The following is a 19,406-nucleotide window of genomic DNA, read 5'->3' as shown; positions in this document are numbered from 1 at the left end:
AATATATTAGTATATATACTTTGTTTTAAGGATCTGGGTGAATATATACACAAAAGGATTGTCGATAAGATAAAGTGTTAGACCTAGTAATCTTATTCTCTATCCTAAAAAATGTATCACTTCATATCATTCACTTATGATTAGATAAAAAATATATTTAAATTAAAAAAATTAATAATTAAATATTTTTTTGACCAATTACAAATGATGATATTTTTTAGGACAGAAGATAACATCTCCTCATCTATAAGTCAACATGCATGGATACGTTATTCTGACAAAAGACCTAGTTCTTAATCTTTTATCTGGAATTTGAGATACACTTATTTAACCAACAAAAGCCTATATATTAGGTGTCTTAAATAGCTATCATTATTGTGCTAGTTCTGATGACAGAAGGATTGTCTTAAATGTAAGCAATAATTTCAGTTCCTCAGCCACCCATCTAGTTATTAATAATACCAAACATGGAAAATTACATACCTCAAAAGACTGAAGAAATCTGAAAAAGCAAACTGCATTAATAATCCCAACAATATAATAAAGCGCCAACTTTCTAGTGCCAAGGATTAAATAATAAACCAACAGAACATGTGAGGAATAAGAATATCCATAACTGATGGTATTACAAATGAGAAATACATAGGACCATGTCCCCAAAGTCTTTATAATTTAAAGAAAAACGAGCTTAAAAATATGACAACTAATTCTTGAAACTGCAGTTCCCTCATTTTGGAGAGGGATTAATTTATCATTCAAACACCCTTTCTTATAACAATACATAAAAAGTTGAAAGAGAAGAACACTAATAAACCCACAGAAATATAATGAAAGAATAAATGTAAACTCCTATTACAAGTAACAATGTGTAACATACCCTTCTTCCACTTCCTCTTTATCTACACACCCGAAAAAATACAACTTCCATCCAAAAATTTGTGCAAGTTTGCGTCGTGTCGTATCGAATGCATTGCTTCTTCGATATGCAGTGTAGCTGAGAAAACACCTTCAACTGTTTTTTATTCATGATTCATCACAATTCAATCCACAAACTTCTAACACCGGACCATCTCGATTGACGAACGGGTTAACTCTAACCCATAAGAGAGTTAAGATGGAGGCTAGAAGGATTGACCACACCAATACAATGGTGGGCATCCTATCTTGTTTACCAAGTAAACCCTTTAGGAAGGGATAGAGATGGAGGATGACCCACAAGGCAAAGAATAACCTACCGAAGAGAGGTCCCCACGAGTCATAACCGTTGTTGATGGCGTCTGAGACTCCAACAATCACGCCGACAATATTCATGATTAATAAGGTCATTGGAGGGATTAATAGTGATGTCCACTTGAAGATATAGAGCTCTGAGAATTCTCCATCATCGGCAGCTTTCGAGGTAACGGTGAAGTTTGTGTCAACACCAGCTAAAACCTTGAGTAAACCCTGGAAAAGGGCAAAGAGATGCGAAGAAGCCCCTCCAATAACCCAAAACTGTTCGTTTCTCCACCAGTCGTCTATAGTAACACCACCCCACTGCATCTCAAGGATACCGGTTGCTGCAATGGATATGAAGAGGGCCATGAACACAACACTGGCGTAGTTGCTAATCTGCACATATACAACATAGAAAATTGCATATCAGTATCCATAAGTAAAACGGGACACAAATGACATAGTAACGTGCAATGCGATTGACCTTCGATTTTTTTTACAGAAGTTAAAAGGCAATGCAATGCGCATGTGATTTGCTCCAAAACCATTTTAATTGTAGCTTCTCCACATTTAACATTATTAGTTCCACAGGCCTGGAAGTGAAAACTAACCAAAAACTAGTACTACTCTTGAGACAGTTAATAAAACTAAAATCTACAAATCCATCTGACCTGTCAAAAATGAATCTTCACAAAACCATGCACTATGTTTACTATTTTCTTAATTCCTTGGTTGGGAAGGGAAATTTCAAGTGACTTCTTACCACAAAAAGATACAATAGACACTGCACAAAATCTTACCTCGGGTACAATAAATTTTCCAGTCAGAAGGCATATTGCGGGTAGAGTACAGTACACAATCAACGGGAGGGAAGTCCAGGGATAAACAACCGAATTTATGTATGAAAATCGTTCTAACATCTTCAACCCACCACCATAGCCATACCAAATTGGACAATGTTTGCTGAAAAAAATCTCAACAGACCCAAGGGCCCACCGAAGAACTTGGTGTAGACGATCTGAAAGATTGATAGGTGCTGACCCCTTGAATGCAGGCCGCTTAGGAATGCAGTACACAGACCGCCAGCCATGGCAATGCATTTTAAATCCAGTCAAGATATCTTCCGTCACGGAACCATATATCCACCCACACTAGCGATAATTCAAATATTATGAGCAGAAGGAAGAATTATAAGAATTGGAAAACTAATTTTTAAAAGTTAAATAAGAGAAATATATTTCAGGAGTACTAACTTCTTTTCCCCATTCAGTTTTGTCTTCATAACCACAGCTGATGACTTGGATGGCTTCATTTAAAAGTGATGCAGGACTCACACCCCGTGGAACTCCGCCGTTTTCCAAAAGTGTGGAGGCTACAAATACCGGAGACTGTCCAAACCTCTTCTCCAACTTCGTTTGAGTCAAGTTGGGTGCCTTCACAATGTTGGATACTGAAAAGGAATCAATTTAGTCTTACTATCCAGGAACTTCCTTACAGGAAGTGTTTTAATTTGTAAAGACAGACACATGAACCAAAATTCTAACCTTCATTCCCTGCCTCGATATTTTCAAGTGCATGTATCTGCTTCGATGCTTCACTGTGCTTGACCTTCTTTTTATCCTTAGAGGTCGCATTCTTTTTCTTTCTAGAGCCAAAACAACAGCAGCACCATTTCGGCAAACAGTTACAGGTTTTGCTTGGAGGCTTCTTCTTTTTAGGCGCATCATATCCATAAAGGGCATGCCTTCTGAAAACACACCCAGTTCCAACATAAATTGGACCTTGTATTCCATCCAATCCTTTCATATTGATCTGTTTACAATTGAGGAGTTAGTACTTGTTAAGGTTTTATCTCAAACCTTGGCAATGAAAGAAGTAGTCTATCAAGTATTTTAATCTATTCCCGAGACAATGAGATAGGCAATGTGAGACTTACTTCCCAACATGCCTACTCCATAGAAACCTATGAAACCAGGCGATGTGTTACCTTTGACGCGTGACGAAAGGGCATGTTTGGCCCATACAACCAGAGAGAAGTTGGGCCCTGGCTTTGATACCATGTTAAGGTTCTATCTCAAAACCAATTGGAAATGAGATGCGTAGCCTATAAGGTATTTAAACCTTTCCCGAGACAATGTGGCAGGAAGGCCATGTGGGACTTACTTCCCAACACATGTAATAAGTGCAAAAAGAAAAATATCGAAATAAGCAAAGCAGCAGGAGGTGAAAACTTACATCAAAAAATACAACATTCCTATTTGAGTATCTATCGTGACGATCTATCCCATCAAATCTTTGAGGAAATTGTACATAGCAAATCTTCCTCCCAACTTGAGGGTCCATCATAAAACACATAGCTTCCCTAAGTGCCTTGCTATTGTTAATGTAGTGATCACAATCAACATTCAGAAGAAAAGGAGCATTTGAGATAATTGCTGATGCCCGGACCTGCAAATAATAATTACTATTGTTATTATTATTATTACAAAAAATGCATTATTTAAGGCCATTGGATAATAAGTTGAACCTGAACCTAAGTAAAAGTAACTCGAGACTTACCAGAGCATTCATTGCCCCAGCCTTTTTGTGGTGATCAAAGCCTGGTCTCTTTTCTCGAGAAACATAGACCAAGCGAGGTAACTCGTTTCCTTCAATGTCACGAACTCCATCATGGCCAAGGAAGACCTGCAAAATACAAAAAAGAATGTCACCGTTTCCATCTTCAGAGTCAGTGAAATGCTGACCACTACAATCCAAATCCTCTAGTCAAAGCATGAAGCTGGCACATACAAGTCTACTTGCAAGCCAGGGAGGCTTTCAGTATATACTGCCAACCAGTTTGAAGATGAGTATACAGGGGAACTAATAGCGAGCAGACACCTCTTAGAATGCTCGTAAAATCAATTTTTAAGATTGATGGCAATAAAAAAAATGTAAAGATGGATTTCAATATCATCTCAATTCTCACCAGAAGCCTGGCACTATATACAAAAATATTTTTGGTATCTGTTAAACTGATATATCGTCTTACCTGGATCATGCCAGGATGATCCCTCACATTATTTCCAGGCCAAGGAGTTCCGTCCTGCATGGTCCATCCATCCTCCGGAACCTTTTGAGCTGTGGCCACCAAACTGTTAATCTTCACCTTAAATTCTTCGTAATCCCTCTGTAACATACAAAAGTAAAAGGACCATTAGTAGTGTCAAATGCTTGCATCATTTGGGTTCAATAAGCAAATTATATAAAAAAATGCAAGCAGAGAAAGTTGAAACCTTCATTGCTCTCCTTTCCCTGACAAATGCTGGATGTATTTTATTTTTCAGATAATCAATCTTCAGACCAAAATACCACTCTGGGGCACGGGGCTCAATATTGTATTTTTTACAAAAAGGAACCCATCTCCTAGCAAATTCAGATGTCTCAGAAAGTGCTTCAAAAGTAAGCATGGCAGCACCATCATCTGAGACATAGCATGCAACTTTATCAACTGGATAATCAACAGCAAGGATAGAAAGAACAGTGTTTGCTGTTATCAAAGGAGGTTCTTTCAGGGGATCAACTGTACTGACAAAGACGTCCACGTTGGATAACTCAGATGGCTTCCCTTCTTTTTCATATCTGCAGCAACGTAAGAAGCCAACCTTTACCAACATAGTAGGAATTTGAAGATGAAGAACAGAATGAGATATACAACAAATATAATTGTGTACAGAATAAAGGCAAATCAAGAAATAAAATCACCGGAAGGTGTCAGCTGAACTACCTCAGTGAGAGACGATCAAGATAAGTTTCTCTCTGTATGGGGTACCATTTTGGAAACTGATCCATTATCCATGATACAGCAAACCATATTTCACATATGACTGATGTCAACCACAAGCCATATGCGTCATTAACCGGGTGGAGAATTCTATAATGAAAGAAAAGCCCAAGGATTACAAGGCGGAGAAGTATAATCATTCTGTATGGATTTATCTTGCTTGAAGGGATAGGTAGCTTCCGAGAAAGTGGCTGCCTGCCTTCATCCATCCTGATATAATATAGTGATAAAAATGTTAATACAGAAAACAAAAACAAAAACAAAAAACGTAATATGTGATGTAGCACATTCGGAACAGAAAGGGGATAAAAATGTTAAATTTGAGTGAGAAACTTACATGGGCATATCCGGGTCATCAGGTTCATCACCAAAACCTCCGCCATTGTTATCCCCTTCATGCTTCACCACCTGAAGTTTGTCACTCTGCCTTTTCTTCCAGTCCTCCATCCGGTCTTTCCAAGCCACACTTCCATACCCATATACCGCGATGTCTTTCTTTGGAACCATTGGTCTTGGTTGCACTGTACATAAGATGCATCAGAATGAAAACATAAACAGATAATGCAAAATGTCACATTGTAGAATATAACAATTGTACAAGACTTACAGGGAATAGATGGATCGGGATAAGGCATGGGATGAACTCTACTCCCATTATTCATATAAGGGGGGACAATTAGAGCATGTCTATCTGAAGATATATCAGAATCCTAAAAAAGCAACAATAGTATTCAAGTGAGGATCATTGTTCCCAGTGTGAGGTAATGCAAAAATCGAAGGAAAATCAGACATAACATCAAAGGGAAATTTGAAGATATACTTCTTCCCCATAAGTCAAGAGAGGGATTTCAGAATTGAGAGGCGGCGAACCATGCTCCAAATGAGTGGGGATGCCATATATATTAGCATGAGAGCCGCCACGTCCAGAATACAATGATTCTGAACTTGGTCGCTGACCAAAAGCATCAGGGTTCTCATATTCAAATTCATGTTCCAAGTCGTCAATACCGTCTTCATCCTCATCACCTTCGACCCTAGGACTACCTGTAATTCATTCATTGGTGCTAAGAATGTAAGAAAATGGCTACAACCGAGGCAAGTTACAAAGTTCAGAGAGGAATATAAAAGTAATCTCACCTTTGATGCGTTTGTATCTGGTCTTACACTGGGGACATGCCTGATTCCCCTCTCTTCTCTCATACTCATAGCAAGGCCGACAAACAGGGAAAGCGCACTCATTGCAAGCGACAAAGGGCTCCCCATCCACCGTAACCTCTATCTCATCCCCACATATCTGACATATTTGTCCACTCAGCTCTTTGACGGACTTAATCTGAGAACAGCAATGTAAAAAAAAGATTAGTGTTATTGGCACCGGATTCACAATTCCTTAGAAGACTAAATTATGCAACTTGCCAAGAAGATTGAGAATTCTTAAAGTTCAGCCTATGAAAAGGTTACAAATGCAAGTACCAATTAATAGCCTTTGTTGCACAGAAAAGCAAGGAAATGAAAGCAGAGAAAGGTGCAATCTAATTTACATAATAATACATGCTAGTAATTGATATTTTCAATGGTAATCACAACACAAGCAAATAAAATCACAGGCCGGCATCAAATGTGTGAAACAATAATAGGCAATTGTAAATTGTTCCACCCTCACCAGTCAAATAAATCTTCAAAGAGAACCCAACTAATTTTAGGAGGGAAAAGGCAAAAAAACATAATCTGCAGAAACTTTTATTTATTGAAGATGTAGATCACCAAGTATATCCTCCAAAAGGGTCAAATTATACAACAATCAATTAAATCTGAAGCTTATTTCCAAAAGAACCCATAAATTAAGCTCCGAATCTTCATAGCCAAAAATTCAGGAGATAATATAGTGTTTACAAATGCAAAACTGAAAGGTACACTATTACCCCAACTAAAAAAAACATGAAAAAACTAACTACAAAGGATGCATCAAAATACAGCATTGTTTGAAGACCACCGACGCAGAAGAAAAAGGGAAAACAGAAAAGATTAATACTTTATATGCAACATACGAGATCAGAAGAAAAAGACACAAAATTGAAACATCAAAAACCAAAACAATCTTAGTATTAAAAAAACCCAGATGGAAAACCCATAAGGTGAATGAGAAAGAGAACTAACCCTTGCATTCTCATCAGCATTGATGAGCACAAACTCATTCCTATTGTGAGAACCAGCAACAAGTCTACCTCCAGTGTTCATTACTTCACTTTTTCACACTTCTTAATAATCTTCAAAATACACCAAAACCCCAAAAACAACAACAACCTCAGGAGTATGAAAACCCAATAAAGATCTGATTTTGAGGTTGTCTCACACAATCACAAGATCCACTTTTGCATTCCACACTTGCTACTATCATTACACATAAGACACCAATTAAAACCGATCCAACAAACAAAAAAACACACTCTTTTTTTCTCTTCTTTTTCAATATATATGTAGCAACAATGTAATGTAATGTAATGATTTGAAGTAGTAATGAATAATAAATGAAGAACAAGTTTGTCTGTGTCAGAGTGTTTTGAATTCCTTGAGAAAGCAGCCACCGACGGTGGCTGATCCCAATCTAAGGCAAAGTATATATAGAGAGAGAATGAGAGTGAGAGAGTGGTATAATACAAAGAAGTGATAATGAGGGTAGTGTATATGTGTAGAAATGAAAGACGTGTAAGAGATACAATTGTATTCAGAGAAAGAAAGATCCATAGATAAAGCAATGGAATCATACAAGATATTAAAAACACCCACCCATTTTCACTAACTTTGATATTTGAAATTAACATGTATGTGAAATTGTGAATAGTGGATTATATGTAAGAAGTTTATACACATTTATATGTATTAAAATCTTTTTTTATTTTCAATTATTAAAAATTAATAAATTAACAAAGCATAATAAATGAATTGAAACTCTATGAATTTTTTGATAATGATAAAATGAAACAGTAGCAGTTACGGTAATAATATGTTTTTTTTCTTGTTATTAAGACATGTTAGAGAAGGATTTTGATAGTTTTATACTTTATATTTTCTATGAAATATTTATTACTTTTCTTTCTATTTATTTATATGAAAAAATTACTATATCTATTTTATTGTTATTGTCAATAAGACAATTAATCAATTAAAATATTAAATGAAAGCAAAAGTGTAAAACTATAATCTTATAATATTTTATAAATAATGAAAAATAATAATTAATTTTATTAGTGCATGCAATTTAGTTAAAAAATAATACATTAGGTCCCAACATAGTAATGAGGAAAAGATGGGGGCCAGAGTTACTGGCGTTGGCGTGTATGCATGCCCCACTAGGGTGGTGTTGAATAATAATCAATTTTTTTTCTCTTCGTGATATATTATTATTAAATATTATAATGATTTTCTCGATATATTATATTTAATATTATATACTATTACATTTTATTGTCATCCTTTAATAGGTATTAAATATGAGTTATGTGTGGGACAAATAGATAAATAAAAAAGGGTAACAATTTCGTCGGCAAAGTGTAATAATTAAATATAGTGGTGGGTGTGTTGTGTTAAAAATCAATCGAAACGGTGTTTGTCGTTTAACTGTTTTACTTTGTTCTGTTATTTTCTGTGTCTTGGGTCCATTGGCCAGTAAGGTTTGTGAGTGGCAATTATTAGATTAGAAGAAGTTAGGAGATAAGAAAAGGGATAAACTCGTAAAAGAAAGAAAGGAACTACAACACTCTTCATGGAAGTAAACGTTGGATCATACTGGCAAATAGGATCACCTCACGTGGCGTAGATTATGTCTTTGAATTAAAAAGTACCATTTCTCTCTCTTTCCCTACATACGCGATAAGCTGTATGTATATATACTGCTGCCTTTGTCATTAAGTCACAATATGTATGTACAAATTGCAATCATCACTTATCATGGTGGTTAAAATATATTTATTTATTCAATTTTTAACTTTAATTTTTTTCAACCAATTATAGCAAGGACACATTTTATGATATATAAGATGTTTTCTCGTATAAAGTGTATACAAGGATACAATCTAATGTAAAACTAATGAGAATAATCATTATACTACTTATATTTAAAAGTTAATAATCACTAAATGTAAATAGTGAATAATGCAATAATATATAAAACTTATGTGTACATACATCTTTTTCTCATAGTCAATTTGGTATGTAATATTTTTTGTGTGTACTATTTTGTTTTTTTAAAAATAAAAACTTAAAGTAGTAATCAAAGATCGTGAATTTAAGTTAAAATAGTTTTTGTCATTGGGAGGATGATCAGGACTCGATCCTACCCTTTCACGTGGTTTGACCTGATTGTGATCAGACATGAATATGGTCAGGTTTAATCAGGTGTAAGGTCGAGTTCAAAAATTAGATTATGTCAATATTTAGGGTCAGATAATGAACAATCATAACCCAACCCGATTTGTCCCCTGGTCATTCATTCTCTCCGATAAAAAATATCATGAACTTATCATAGTTTTCGGTTCGTGTAAGAGCCACTTTGGTGCAAAGTAAAAAACTTTGGACATGAGCAATAAAAACGAAAAGAATAAATAGAAGAGAAAAAATATGAGGATTTGTTAACAAGGTTCAATTAATTTTAATGTTGAGCGATTACCAAAATATTATTATATAGTAAGAATTATAAGTTCTAGCATACTTGTAGGTCTAAGGCTCATGAGGTATCTCTACCGATGCTAGCTATAATAAGAAACATGAGTCCATATATGATATTGGTTTCTCTTTTATATTCTAATATTAGACAATAGAAACTTCATATATTAATATTGTTTAAGTATCCCAACAATATTCACTTTGATTGAAATAGATTGATGATATCTTATTATAGCTAAGTTTTTTCAAGTACTATCTCCCTTCAGCATAAACTTTTTCAAGTATCCTTGGTGATATTAACGGGGGTCCAATTCTCCAAATTTGTAGTGCAACTTCTCGTGTTGTTGTCCAATGGAATATGTTACCTAGCTCCCTATTCCTAGGAAGTCTTTTGATGTTATGAAACTTCTACACCAAAGTTCACCAACAATTGTCCTTATTAATACTCAGCCTAATTGAAGCATGGAGCTTCTTTGACAAGTCTCAACCAATATCACCGTTGTATACTCCAACAATCATAGTTTGAAAGAACTATCATACTTCATCAAAATGAATACATGTTTTGCATCAATGCTAACCAATGCACGTGTCATACTCTTGCAACCAAACCAATGGTAGTGTCACACCCTTCATCTCTATCAATGCCTATTTTATGACCTTGCATAAAAGTTAATGATCGTGTTACACTATGCACCAAATTTAATCCACACCCATGTGCTTATATGGATCCTCTAACAATTACCACCATTCTTTAGGAACACCATAAGAATTCATTACTTCTCTTCTCATAGTAGATCATTCTCTATTTCAACAAGAGAGGCATTGTCAGCACCTGTCTTAGAGTCTAATACTCCACTTGGATCCTAATCCATAAATGGATTTTTGGGGTTCCAGTTATAACACAACCATGGTCCTTACCTGGGTTCTACCATGTTTCATTCTCCTTCAACTCATCTGGTATTCGTGTGCACTACCTTTGATAGACATTGTCCAACCAACACATCTTTCACTCTTCTTGTCAAAATCCAACGTTATCGGTTTCATTGAACTTCTGCAATATGAATTCGGTTTCACTCTTCTCGTGTTGTTGTCCAATGGAACATGTTACCTAGCTCTCCATTCATAGAAAGTCTTTTGATGTTATGAAACCTCTACACCAAAGTTCACCAATGATTGTCCTTATTAATACTCAGCCTCATTGAACCATGAAGCTTCTTTGACAAGTCTCAACCAATATCACCGTTGTATACTCTAACAATCATAGTTTGAAAGAAGTATCATACTCTAATAAAAGGAATACAAGTTTTGCATCAATGCTAACCAATACACATGTCGTACTCTTGCAACCAAACCAATGGCAGTGTCACACCCTTCATCTTTATCAATGCCTATTTTATAACCTTGTATAAAAGTTAAGGATGGTGTTACATTCTACACCAAAGTTAATCAACACCCATGTGCTTATGTTGATCCTCTAACAATTACCATCATTCTTTAGGAACACCATAAGAATTCATTACTTCTTTTCTCATAGTAGATCATTCTCTATTTCAACAAGAGAGACATTGTCAACACCTGTCTCAGAGTCTAATACTCCACCTGGGTCCTAATCCATAAATGGATTTTTGGGGTTCTAGTTATAACACAATTATGGTCCTTACCAAGGTTCTACCATGTTTCATTCTCCTTCAACTCATATGGTATCCTTGTGCACTATCTTGGATAGACCTTGTCCAACCAACACATCTTTCACTATTCTTGCCAAAATCTAACGTTATCGGTTTCATTGAACTTTTGCACTATGAATTTGGTGTTTGATTTAAGAGTCATCTACCAGTTGGTTATGATACTAATTATTGATGCAATTCAAGTGATCGTTGTGCAGCTAAAAATGGCAATGGGAAGGCTAGAGGCCTTATTTGTGCTTACTCAATCCTGAACCCAAACTGAGCGAGGTTAAAAATAATGTTGTCATCTCCAACCTTGTGCGGTTTTGAGTAAACCGAACCCGGTGAGAACCTTCATTGCGAGTCATGCAAACTCAATATGGTTGAAACTTGTATTATTTCTCTATCTCAATATGGGTATACAAAGTTGGGAGAAAGGGGTGCTCATATGATTGCGAAATTTAAGTAGCTTTTTGCTTCCTTAGCTTTTTGGGAGAAAGAGGTCCTAAATTTCTAATAATACTTGTACCTGCAACAACACCGACAACAACTCCAACAACAAACTATCATTCTCGAATAGTTCATTTAGTGTTTTCTCACTCAGAAGAACTAGTACTGCTTGTTACACTGTTTCTATATATGCTTTAGTATATATATATATATATATATATATATATATAGATATATTATTTAGATATGTTGCAGTGAGGATAAGAAAGAAAAGTTAATGATAAAATATTCTTCAGAAAATTGATCTGATAATATATACAGAAAATTAAAGATATGGACAAACAATTTAGACAGGACCAGCCTTTAGATTTGTACTTGCAGATTTAATAACAAATATGATGTTACTAACAGTACAGTAAGAAGAATAGTGTGTTTAAAGAAAACATGTTAGTCTATAGATATGATAGGAAATAAATTAATATATTAGAGAATAAAGCTACCATATTTTACACATTTAACACATGTTAAATTGTTTTATGATATGTATTTATTAGTTTGTTAGCTAGTTAGTTTACATTAAATAAAATTTGTCATGTCTTGATCAATAATAAGAAATATTCAGAAATTTCATTTTATGATAACATTTTCGCTATAGAATTGGTGAACAGAAGAAATAAAATTAAAAAAAAAAAACTTATTTTTAATATTATATTTTCTCTGAAGGAATCTTCATAGTGCTGAACGCACAAAAGTATCGTGAACAAGCATGGTAAACATATTGCAGAAGACAAGACTTACACATTGCAAATGTTTTTGCAGTGAAATAATGAAAGAGCATAAACAAGTCGATTATTCAAATTTCACATTAAAGTCATAGATCAAACAGTGCCAAAAGCTTTTGTTAGTTTGGAAATACAATTGAAAATTTTGAAGATGTCTTCTAGGACCACTTATGCTGTTTTAATGATATTAATTAATGGAGCCCAAACTATATATTTAAAGTGTATTATTTATCTACTGTCCGTATAAAATTTTATACACAATAATTATATTTAATTTCTTTAAAGAATTAATAATAATTAAATATGAATAATAGAATATGAATAATAATTAAATATAGATAGTGTAATAATAATTTATAAAACTCATAGTATACACATTTTTTTTTGGCTATCTTTAATTAGAATTTAGAAACCGCATAAGGTCACAACAATTATACAATGTGGAGTAATATGCAGTTCACTTCATTAGCCTAGTTTAATTTGCAATGCATCGATATAATAATAAAACATTAATGGTGTGGCGGCACTTTTATAAAGTCATGCAGGTTTCTGGAAAATATTCATTGATAAAGCTGAAGACAAAATGAATTGTTTTTTTATCAACTATATTATTGTCATCACTATTGTAGAGAGAAAGAAATAATAGTAAAGTATAGATAATAATTGAGAATGAACTAATCGGAAAACTAATATTATTTTGTTAAAAAAATGATTTACATGGTTTATATGTTGACCTTTTTACTATATGTTCTAGGACAACACATATAAAGGAATAAAGTGAGTAATGCTTAATAATATGTGTTTGACATGTTTTACTGTATGTTCTTTGAATTTTTTTAATATTGTAGTATATGATACATTTTAAGAAATCCAAAATAGATAAGGTTGCATGCAAATTGATATTTTAAATTTAAATGCATCAATTTTTAATATAAACTTTATTGTTGTTATTTTTTTATTTTCCTAAGAAATACACATTAGGAAGAGAAAAAAACCCAATTACATTTTAGGGTATATATATATATATATATATATATATCTAATTCTGTAATTTTACATACATTAATTGAGGTCAAGGCGAGTTTGATGTAGGGTATCAACCATACTAAACCCAAACCCTAAATTTGAATTCAGGTAAAACCTGAACCTAAACTCAGTCACAACGAGTTTTCTACGTTAAATTCGGGTTGAGTTCGGAGAGGTACCCACAAGTTCAACTTTCATTGTCATCCTTATGTGCATAATTGACCACAAATAATAAAATAAAATGCAAAAAATAAATATGAGATAAGAAATATGAGAATTTCTTAGCGAGGTTGTCCAATTATGTCTACATCTTAGGAGCATTCAGTGACTACCAATATATTATTAGAGAATATGATTATAAATTTTATCACACTTATAGGTCCAAGGCCTATGAGATATTTGTAACTAGTGCTTATAATTAATGTTAGTTGCTAAGTGATGCTATCAATAATGTATTTTTATCCAATAATAAGCTAGGTGAGACTTCATATAATAATATATTTTAAAAATCTCCAACTAATTATAGTAGATTTTAATAATTATGTACCGTAAAAAATTACATCATTTTCACATCATTTTCAAAATAAAATAAAGATAAAAATAAAGTAATAGTAAGTGTTTTTCTTCCGTATATACCAAGAATGTTCTTAACCATCAATAGCATATAAATTGTTGTAGGTAGGTGAGTTGAGATTAACCGAATATGTTATATCTATACTACTTATAAAGGGAAACCCCAAAATAATCATTCATCATGGTGTAATTTGTGGCTCTCTCTATTTTGCCTTCACTATATTTTAATTTTTACAAAAAAATCATATATAACCTAATGTTCCTCTCCACCTAATATATGCTCATATTATTTGGTTAATTATTTTTTATTCTTACATTATGACTATCAGTCTTTAATGTAGAACATTGCACCAATCAAATAAATTCAACTACATATTACAAATATTTAACACAAAATATTATGTTTGACATTTATAACATACAAATATACATTATAAATGATAGGAAAATGAGTTGACAGACACGATACTGGCTGTCAACACGCTAGTGTTAATAAAGCCAAAACAAGAAATAACCACCATATAATATAATTTTTATATTCCAAGTTTATCATTTGTAACTTTTTTCATTAATAACTAATATAAACTTCCGCACATTACTTTCATTTTTTATATTAATATATCATTATCTTTGACACATTCTTTTATTTATATTTTCACTATTTATTGAGTTCATATATTTCATTTTATATTTAACTAGTTTTTTATTAAATAGTATAACATGAAGATAATATATTTTGTATCAGAAAAAATAAGAATGCAGGTTGAAAGGCACGGAGTGCCGGTCGACACGCTAGTCTTTATAAAGAAAATCTATTTTCATTCATATAATAGAGATTAATTCTTGGAATTGTATTTAAAGAACCTAGTACCTACTATATGCGTCTTGTTGCTAAACTATAGAAAATATTTTCACACCTAAACACCAGGAAATAAGAAGGAAAAAACGTACAAGTTTAGCTTGTGGTCTTTCGAATAGTTAATGTTGTTACAGTAGCTTGCAATAATTCTAAATAACACGAAATAATACTTATTAGCTGAGTTACGACCAAATCGCTCTCTCCCATAGTCTGACTACTAGTGTCAGTTCTCGAAATGCCCACATTATGACTACTCGTGTCAATTACTTTTTCTAATTTGACTACCATTGTCAGTTCTCGAAACTCCCACAATTTGGTTGCATGTACCAATTCTTAGTACCACGGAAAGAAATGGGGAGAAGTTTGCCATAAATGCATCGGTGGAAAATATGAGGGAGAAGGAAAAAGTTCAATGAAAGCGCATTCAACTTGGGACAAGAGAATATGAAGGGGGGAAGCTTCTATTCATAATATGAGATTTTTTCCAAGTTTCTCATATCTCCAATGTGGGACTTAAGAGTTATTTTTTTCAAAACTCTTCTATGTGGGACTTGGGAGTTTATTAGATTTCACAACCAAAATTTCTCACTATTGGCTTCCAACATACCAAGTTCCAACAATCCCCCACTTGAAATTAAAAAATGATTTCCTAGAATATTTGTGGTCTCAATAAGATTGTGCATAAACAAATGTGTCATGCGACTTGAACATTTGCATACTGAATAAGATCTAGATTTTACTAGAGTGGCTTATAGTCTTGAACTCTATCTCCAACCTCAAACCACACACAACATTTTCAAAGATGTATTCTGTAAAGCTCGTGCGTTAAAGGCCATGAACGTCTATCTCATTATAGTGGACGCTCTAGAAATTTATGCCCCTAAGTTTCATAGGAAGCAGCCCCCACTTCCACATTCATATAGGTGAGTCTATCAAGAGTACCCCTGTAGCCTAGGTACTCCAATCTAATTGGAGTATATATATCATTAGGAGTTTAATTCATCCTTACATATGTTGCAGGAATCAGGCTTCTCATAATTCTATCGCATGTTCATTCTCATATCACTTCACAACTTGTTATTACCCATTGAACATATTTCTTGGGATCTCCAGTCAGATAGGTCGGGTTACCATCATGAGTGATACTTGTTCTAAGGGCAATAGTCGCATACTCTTAGAATTATTATGGAATTTCTCTCTAGCTAGTCCTTTCGTCAAATGATCTGCTAATTTATTCTCAGTGCATACATGATCCACTCTAACAGCTTCTATAGAAAGTAACTCTCTACTGGTGTTGTGCTTACGACGAATTTGTTGTTTCTTCCCATTATAAAAGCGGTTCTCAATTTTGCGATAGTCGCGGTACTATCACAATTGATCAATATAGCTAGAATCAGTTTTTCCCATAGGGGAATCTCTCCAAGCAAGCTTCTCAGCCAACTTGCTTCTTTACTAGCTGTTGCTAGTGCTCTCATCTCAATTTCCATAATGGAATGAGTCAACATAGTCTATTTCTTGTTATACTTTGGATATCTCATCTCATCATTTATGGCTTCTTGCCACAAATCAACATCCAAAGAAGTCAAAACTTCTTTGAGAGTTGATGGATTCTCTTCGAATATATAGACAATATAATCAAGTTTATACTTTCTAGTAGTTGTTACTCTCTTACTTCTTTTAGGTTCTATTTCAAACCTTTCATTTTCTATAATTATCTCTAATCATAGGTATGTGACTAGTTGATGCGCCCCCACTATTCCTTAATTTAAAAATGAATTTATCTTCAATGAAGTCAACATCGTTAAACTCAGTGATTACTTTTGCGTTAATGTCATAAAACATGTACGTCTTGCTGTTTACGACATACCCAATGAATACACATTATAGGCTCTGTGAGTTTATCTCTCTAGAGGCATACCATAAAAAATGATTTCATGAGCAATTCTATTTATCTCGTATGACTGAGACTCTAATGATTTGTTATCAGTCATATGATGCTTGAGATAGTGGCTAACATCATTTTTTGTCTCACATTCCTCAGTATCATATTTCTTTCTTTCTCAAGTACATACCAAATTAATTTGGCAAACTTGTATGAGCTATAGAATCATAAAGATCATTTAACAACTCATTCAGAATGAAATTCTTATAAAGGTAATCACTTTCATTTCAGAGAGTTATTTCAATAGATAGTTTATCCATTTCCTCTTTTTCAACATCATCCGACACCACTGGGATGTCGATTTTCAGAACGTGACAACTTTTGTCATAGTGAGGAAAAATTCCATCTTAGGTTGTCAACATTAGAAATTTGTCCCATCAAACTGAAATGGTTTGTTCAGGTTATAGTTGTTTGGTCTAGTAATATTATCCACGAATGTCATTGCAATAGACACGTCTTAAAATTGTTGTTACTGTAGCTTGCAACAATTCTAAATGGCATGAAATAGTACTTACTTGTTGAGACATGATCAGATCGCTCTCTTTAAAACGTTTCATGACATTGCCCAGAATGTGTAAACAGAGTATCAACCACGCTATACCCAAGATAAAACAGGTCAGATATCTGTTATCGAATTCTTACTGTATTGTAAGAACCAATCTCAAATACACCCACCATAATATGGCTACAATGTCAGTTCTCGAAACACCATCAATATGACTACTCATGCCAATTCTTTTCCCACAATTTGACTACTAGTGTCACTTCTCAAAATGCCCTCAATATGACTACTCGTGCCAATTCTTTTCCTTCAATCTGGCCACTAGTATCAGTTCTCGAAACTCCCACAATTTGGCTCTCTGTACCAATTCTAAGTGTCGCAAAAAGAAATGGGGAGAAGTTTGCCGAAAATGCATCGGCGGAAATACGAGGGAGAAGGAAAAAGTTGAATGAAAGCGCATTCAACTTGGGGTAAGAAAATATGAAGGGAGAAGACTTCTAGTTATAACATGAGATTTTTTTCCAAGTTTCTCATATCTCCAATGTGAGACTTAAGGGATACTTTTTTCCAAAAATCTTCTATGTTGGACTTGAGATTTTTTTAGATTTTATAGCCAAAAGTTCTCACTAGTGACTTCCAACAAACCAAATTCCAACACTTAATATCACCACTAGTGTTATGATTTTAATCCCTTTTTTAATATTCTTCAATTATAAGATCCTTATTAGTATATGGTATATCATTCCAATCGATGACTAATTAAATTACATAGCATCAAAAATTATATATATATTATTCTAACATTAATATTGGTTAACTATTAAAAATGCAATAAATATATTTATTTACCTCATTTAATAAAGTAATATATGTATTTCGGTGATACATAATAATGTTTTAGATATACAAAAAAAATGGGTGGTTAAAAATTGAGTCCATTTATTTTATAGGAAAAGAAAATGGATCAATACAATCTATATGATACAAAGTTTTTATAGTCTGAACATCAATAATAACAACATAGAAGGAAGAAAGTGAGGAGGATTCAAAATAATGATTCTTTTTATTATTGAAGAGACAAATACTAGAGAAAAACAAAAGAAAAAATTATATGGTGTGGCACTTTTACTTTTTATAAACAATGAAATAATATTTTTGTCACCGAAAACAAAAACAAAAACAGAACTCTCATGTCCAATATAGGAGAGGATCTTGATTCATTTAATTTTTTTTATTAGTCCCACCTAAACACACACAAAAATGTTGTGAGGACTAGACTAGGCGATCTAATTGATGCTGACCGAATTTGAAATGACTTTAAATTTGTAGTCTTAACTGAATGAAAGGTTCAACCACTTTGAACGGAAAAATTCTGACCATGTTAAACCAGAATAACTTATAAAGTGAACCAGACAATTCATTTAAAATTAAAAAAAAATTGAAATCTGTTATAATATTTTGTTTTACTTTAATAAAAAATATGAAAATATATTATTTTAATATAATTACTTGACAAAATGGTCTGATCATTTAAATTAGTCAAACCGAATAAGTCTTCATATCCAACTTGGTTTTCATTCAAAAAAACTAGGTAACTGGAAAAATGTGCTTTAAATATGTAGCCTAAAATCATTGTGAACCACTTTTAACCACAGTTATGGACATTTTCAGTCTGAATTTCCCCTTTTGGCATAAACCGTGATCTCATATTTACTTCAATAGGTTTGAGATGATGAGCATCACATATATATATAAACTATAAAGTATAAGCCACTGACCCAAAATAAATAAAATATATTTCACTAAAGCTAACATGTCAATATTCTATTGGCATCTCATCACGAAAGAGAAGAACATGTTAAATTCTATTCAACATGGTGCATTTAGATAAATTAATATCTGCCA

The 19,406-nt window shown here is 33.3% G+C and overlaps 1 protein-coding gene across 1 annotated transcript; it reads right to left on the bottom strand.

The window, feature by feature from the left end:
• Nucleotides 593-7,743, bottom strand: LOC109359062 (cellulose synthase A catalytic subunit 2 [UDP-forming]-like). The gene is made up of 14 exons (XM_019603577.1): nucleotides 7,196-7,743; nucleotides 6,176-6,371; nucleotides 5,859-6,082; nucleotides 5,646-5,748; nucleotides 5,376-5,559; nucleotides 4,982-5,248; nucleotides 4,491-4,836; nucleotides 4,247-4,384; nucleotides 3,775-3,900; nucleotides 3,451-3,663; nucleotides 2,760-3,027; nucleotides 2,469-2,665; nucleotides 2,016-2,366; nucleotides 593-1,611 (listed from the first exon to the last, which is right to left on the bottom strand). The coding sequence occupies exons 1-14, from the start codon at nucleotides 7,274-7,276 to the stop codon at nucleotides 1,024-1,026; spliced, it is 3,282 nt and encodes a 1,093-aa protein (XP_019459122.1). The 5' UTR covers nucleotides 7,277-7,743; the 3' UTR covers nucleotides 593-1,023.

Source organism: Lupinus angustifolius, chromosome LG01 (assembly GCF_001865875.1).
Source record: "Lupinus angustifolius cultivar Tanjil chromosome LG01, LupAngTanjil_v1.0, whole genome shotgun sequence".
Classification (NCBI taxonomy): domain Eukaryota; kingdom Viridiplantae; phylum Streptophyta; class Magnoliopsida; order Fabales; family Fabaceae; genus Lupinus; species Lupinus angustifolius.
This window is presented reverse-complemented; position numbering and strand designations above follow the sequence as displayed.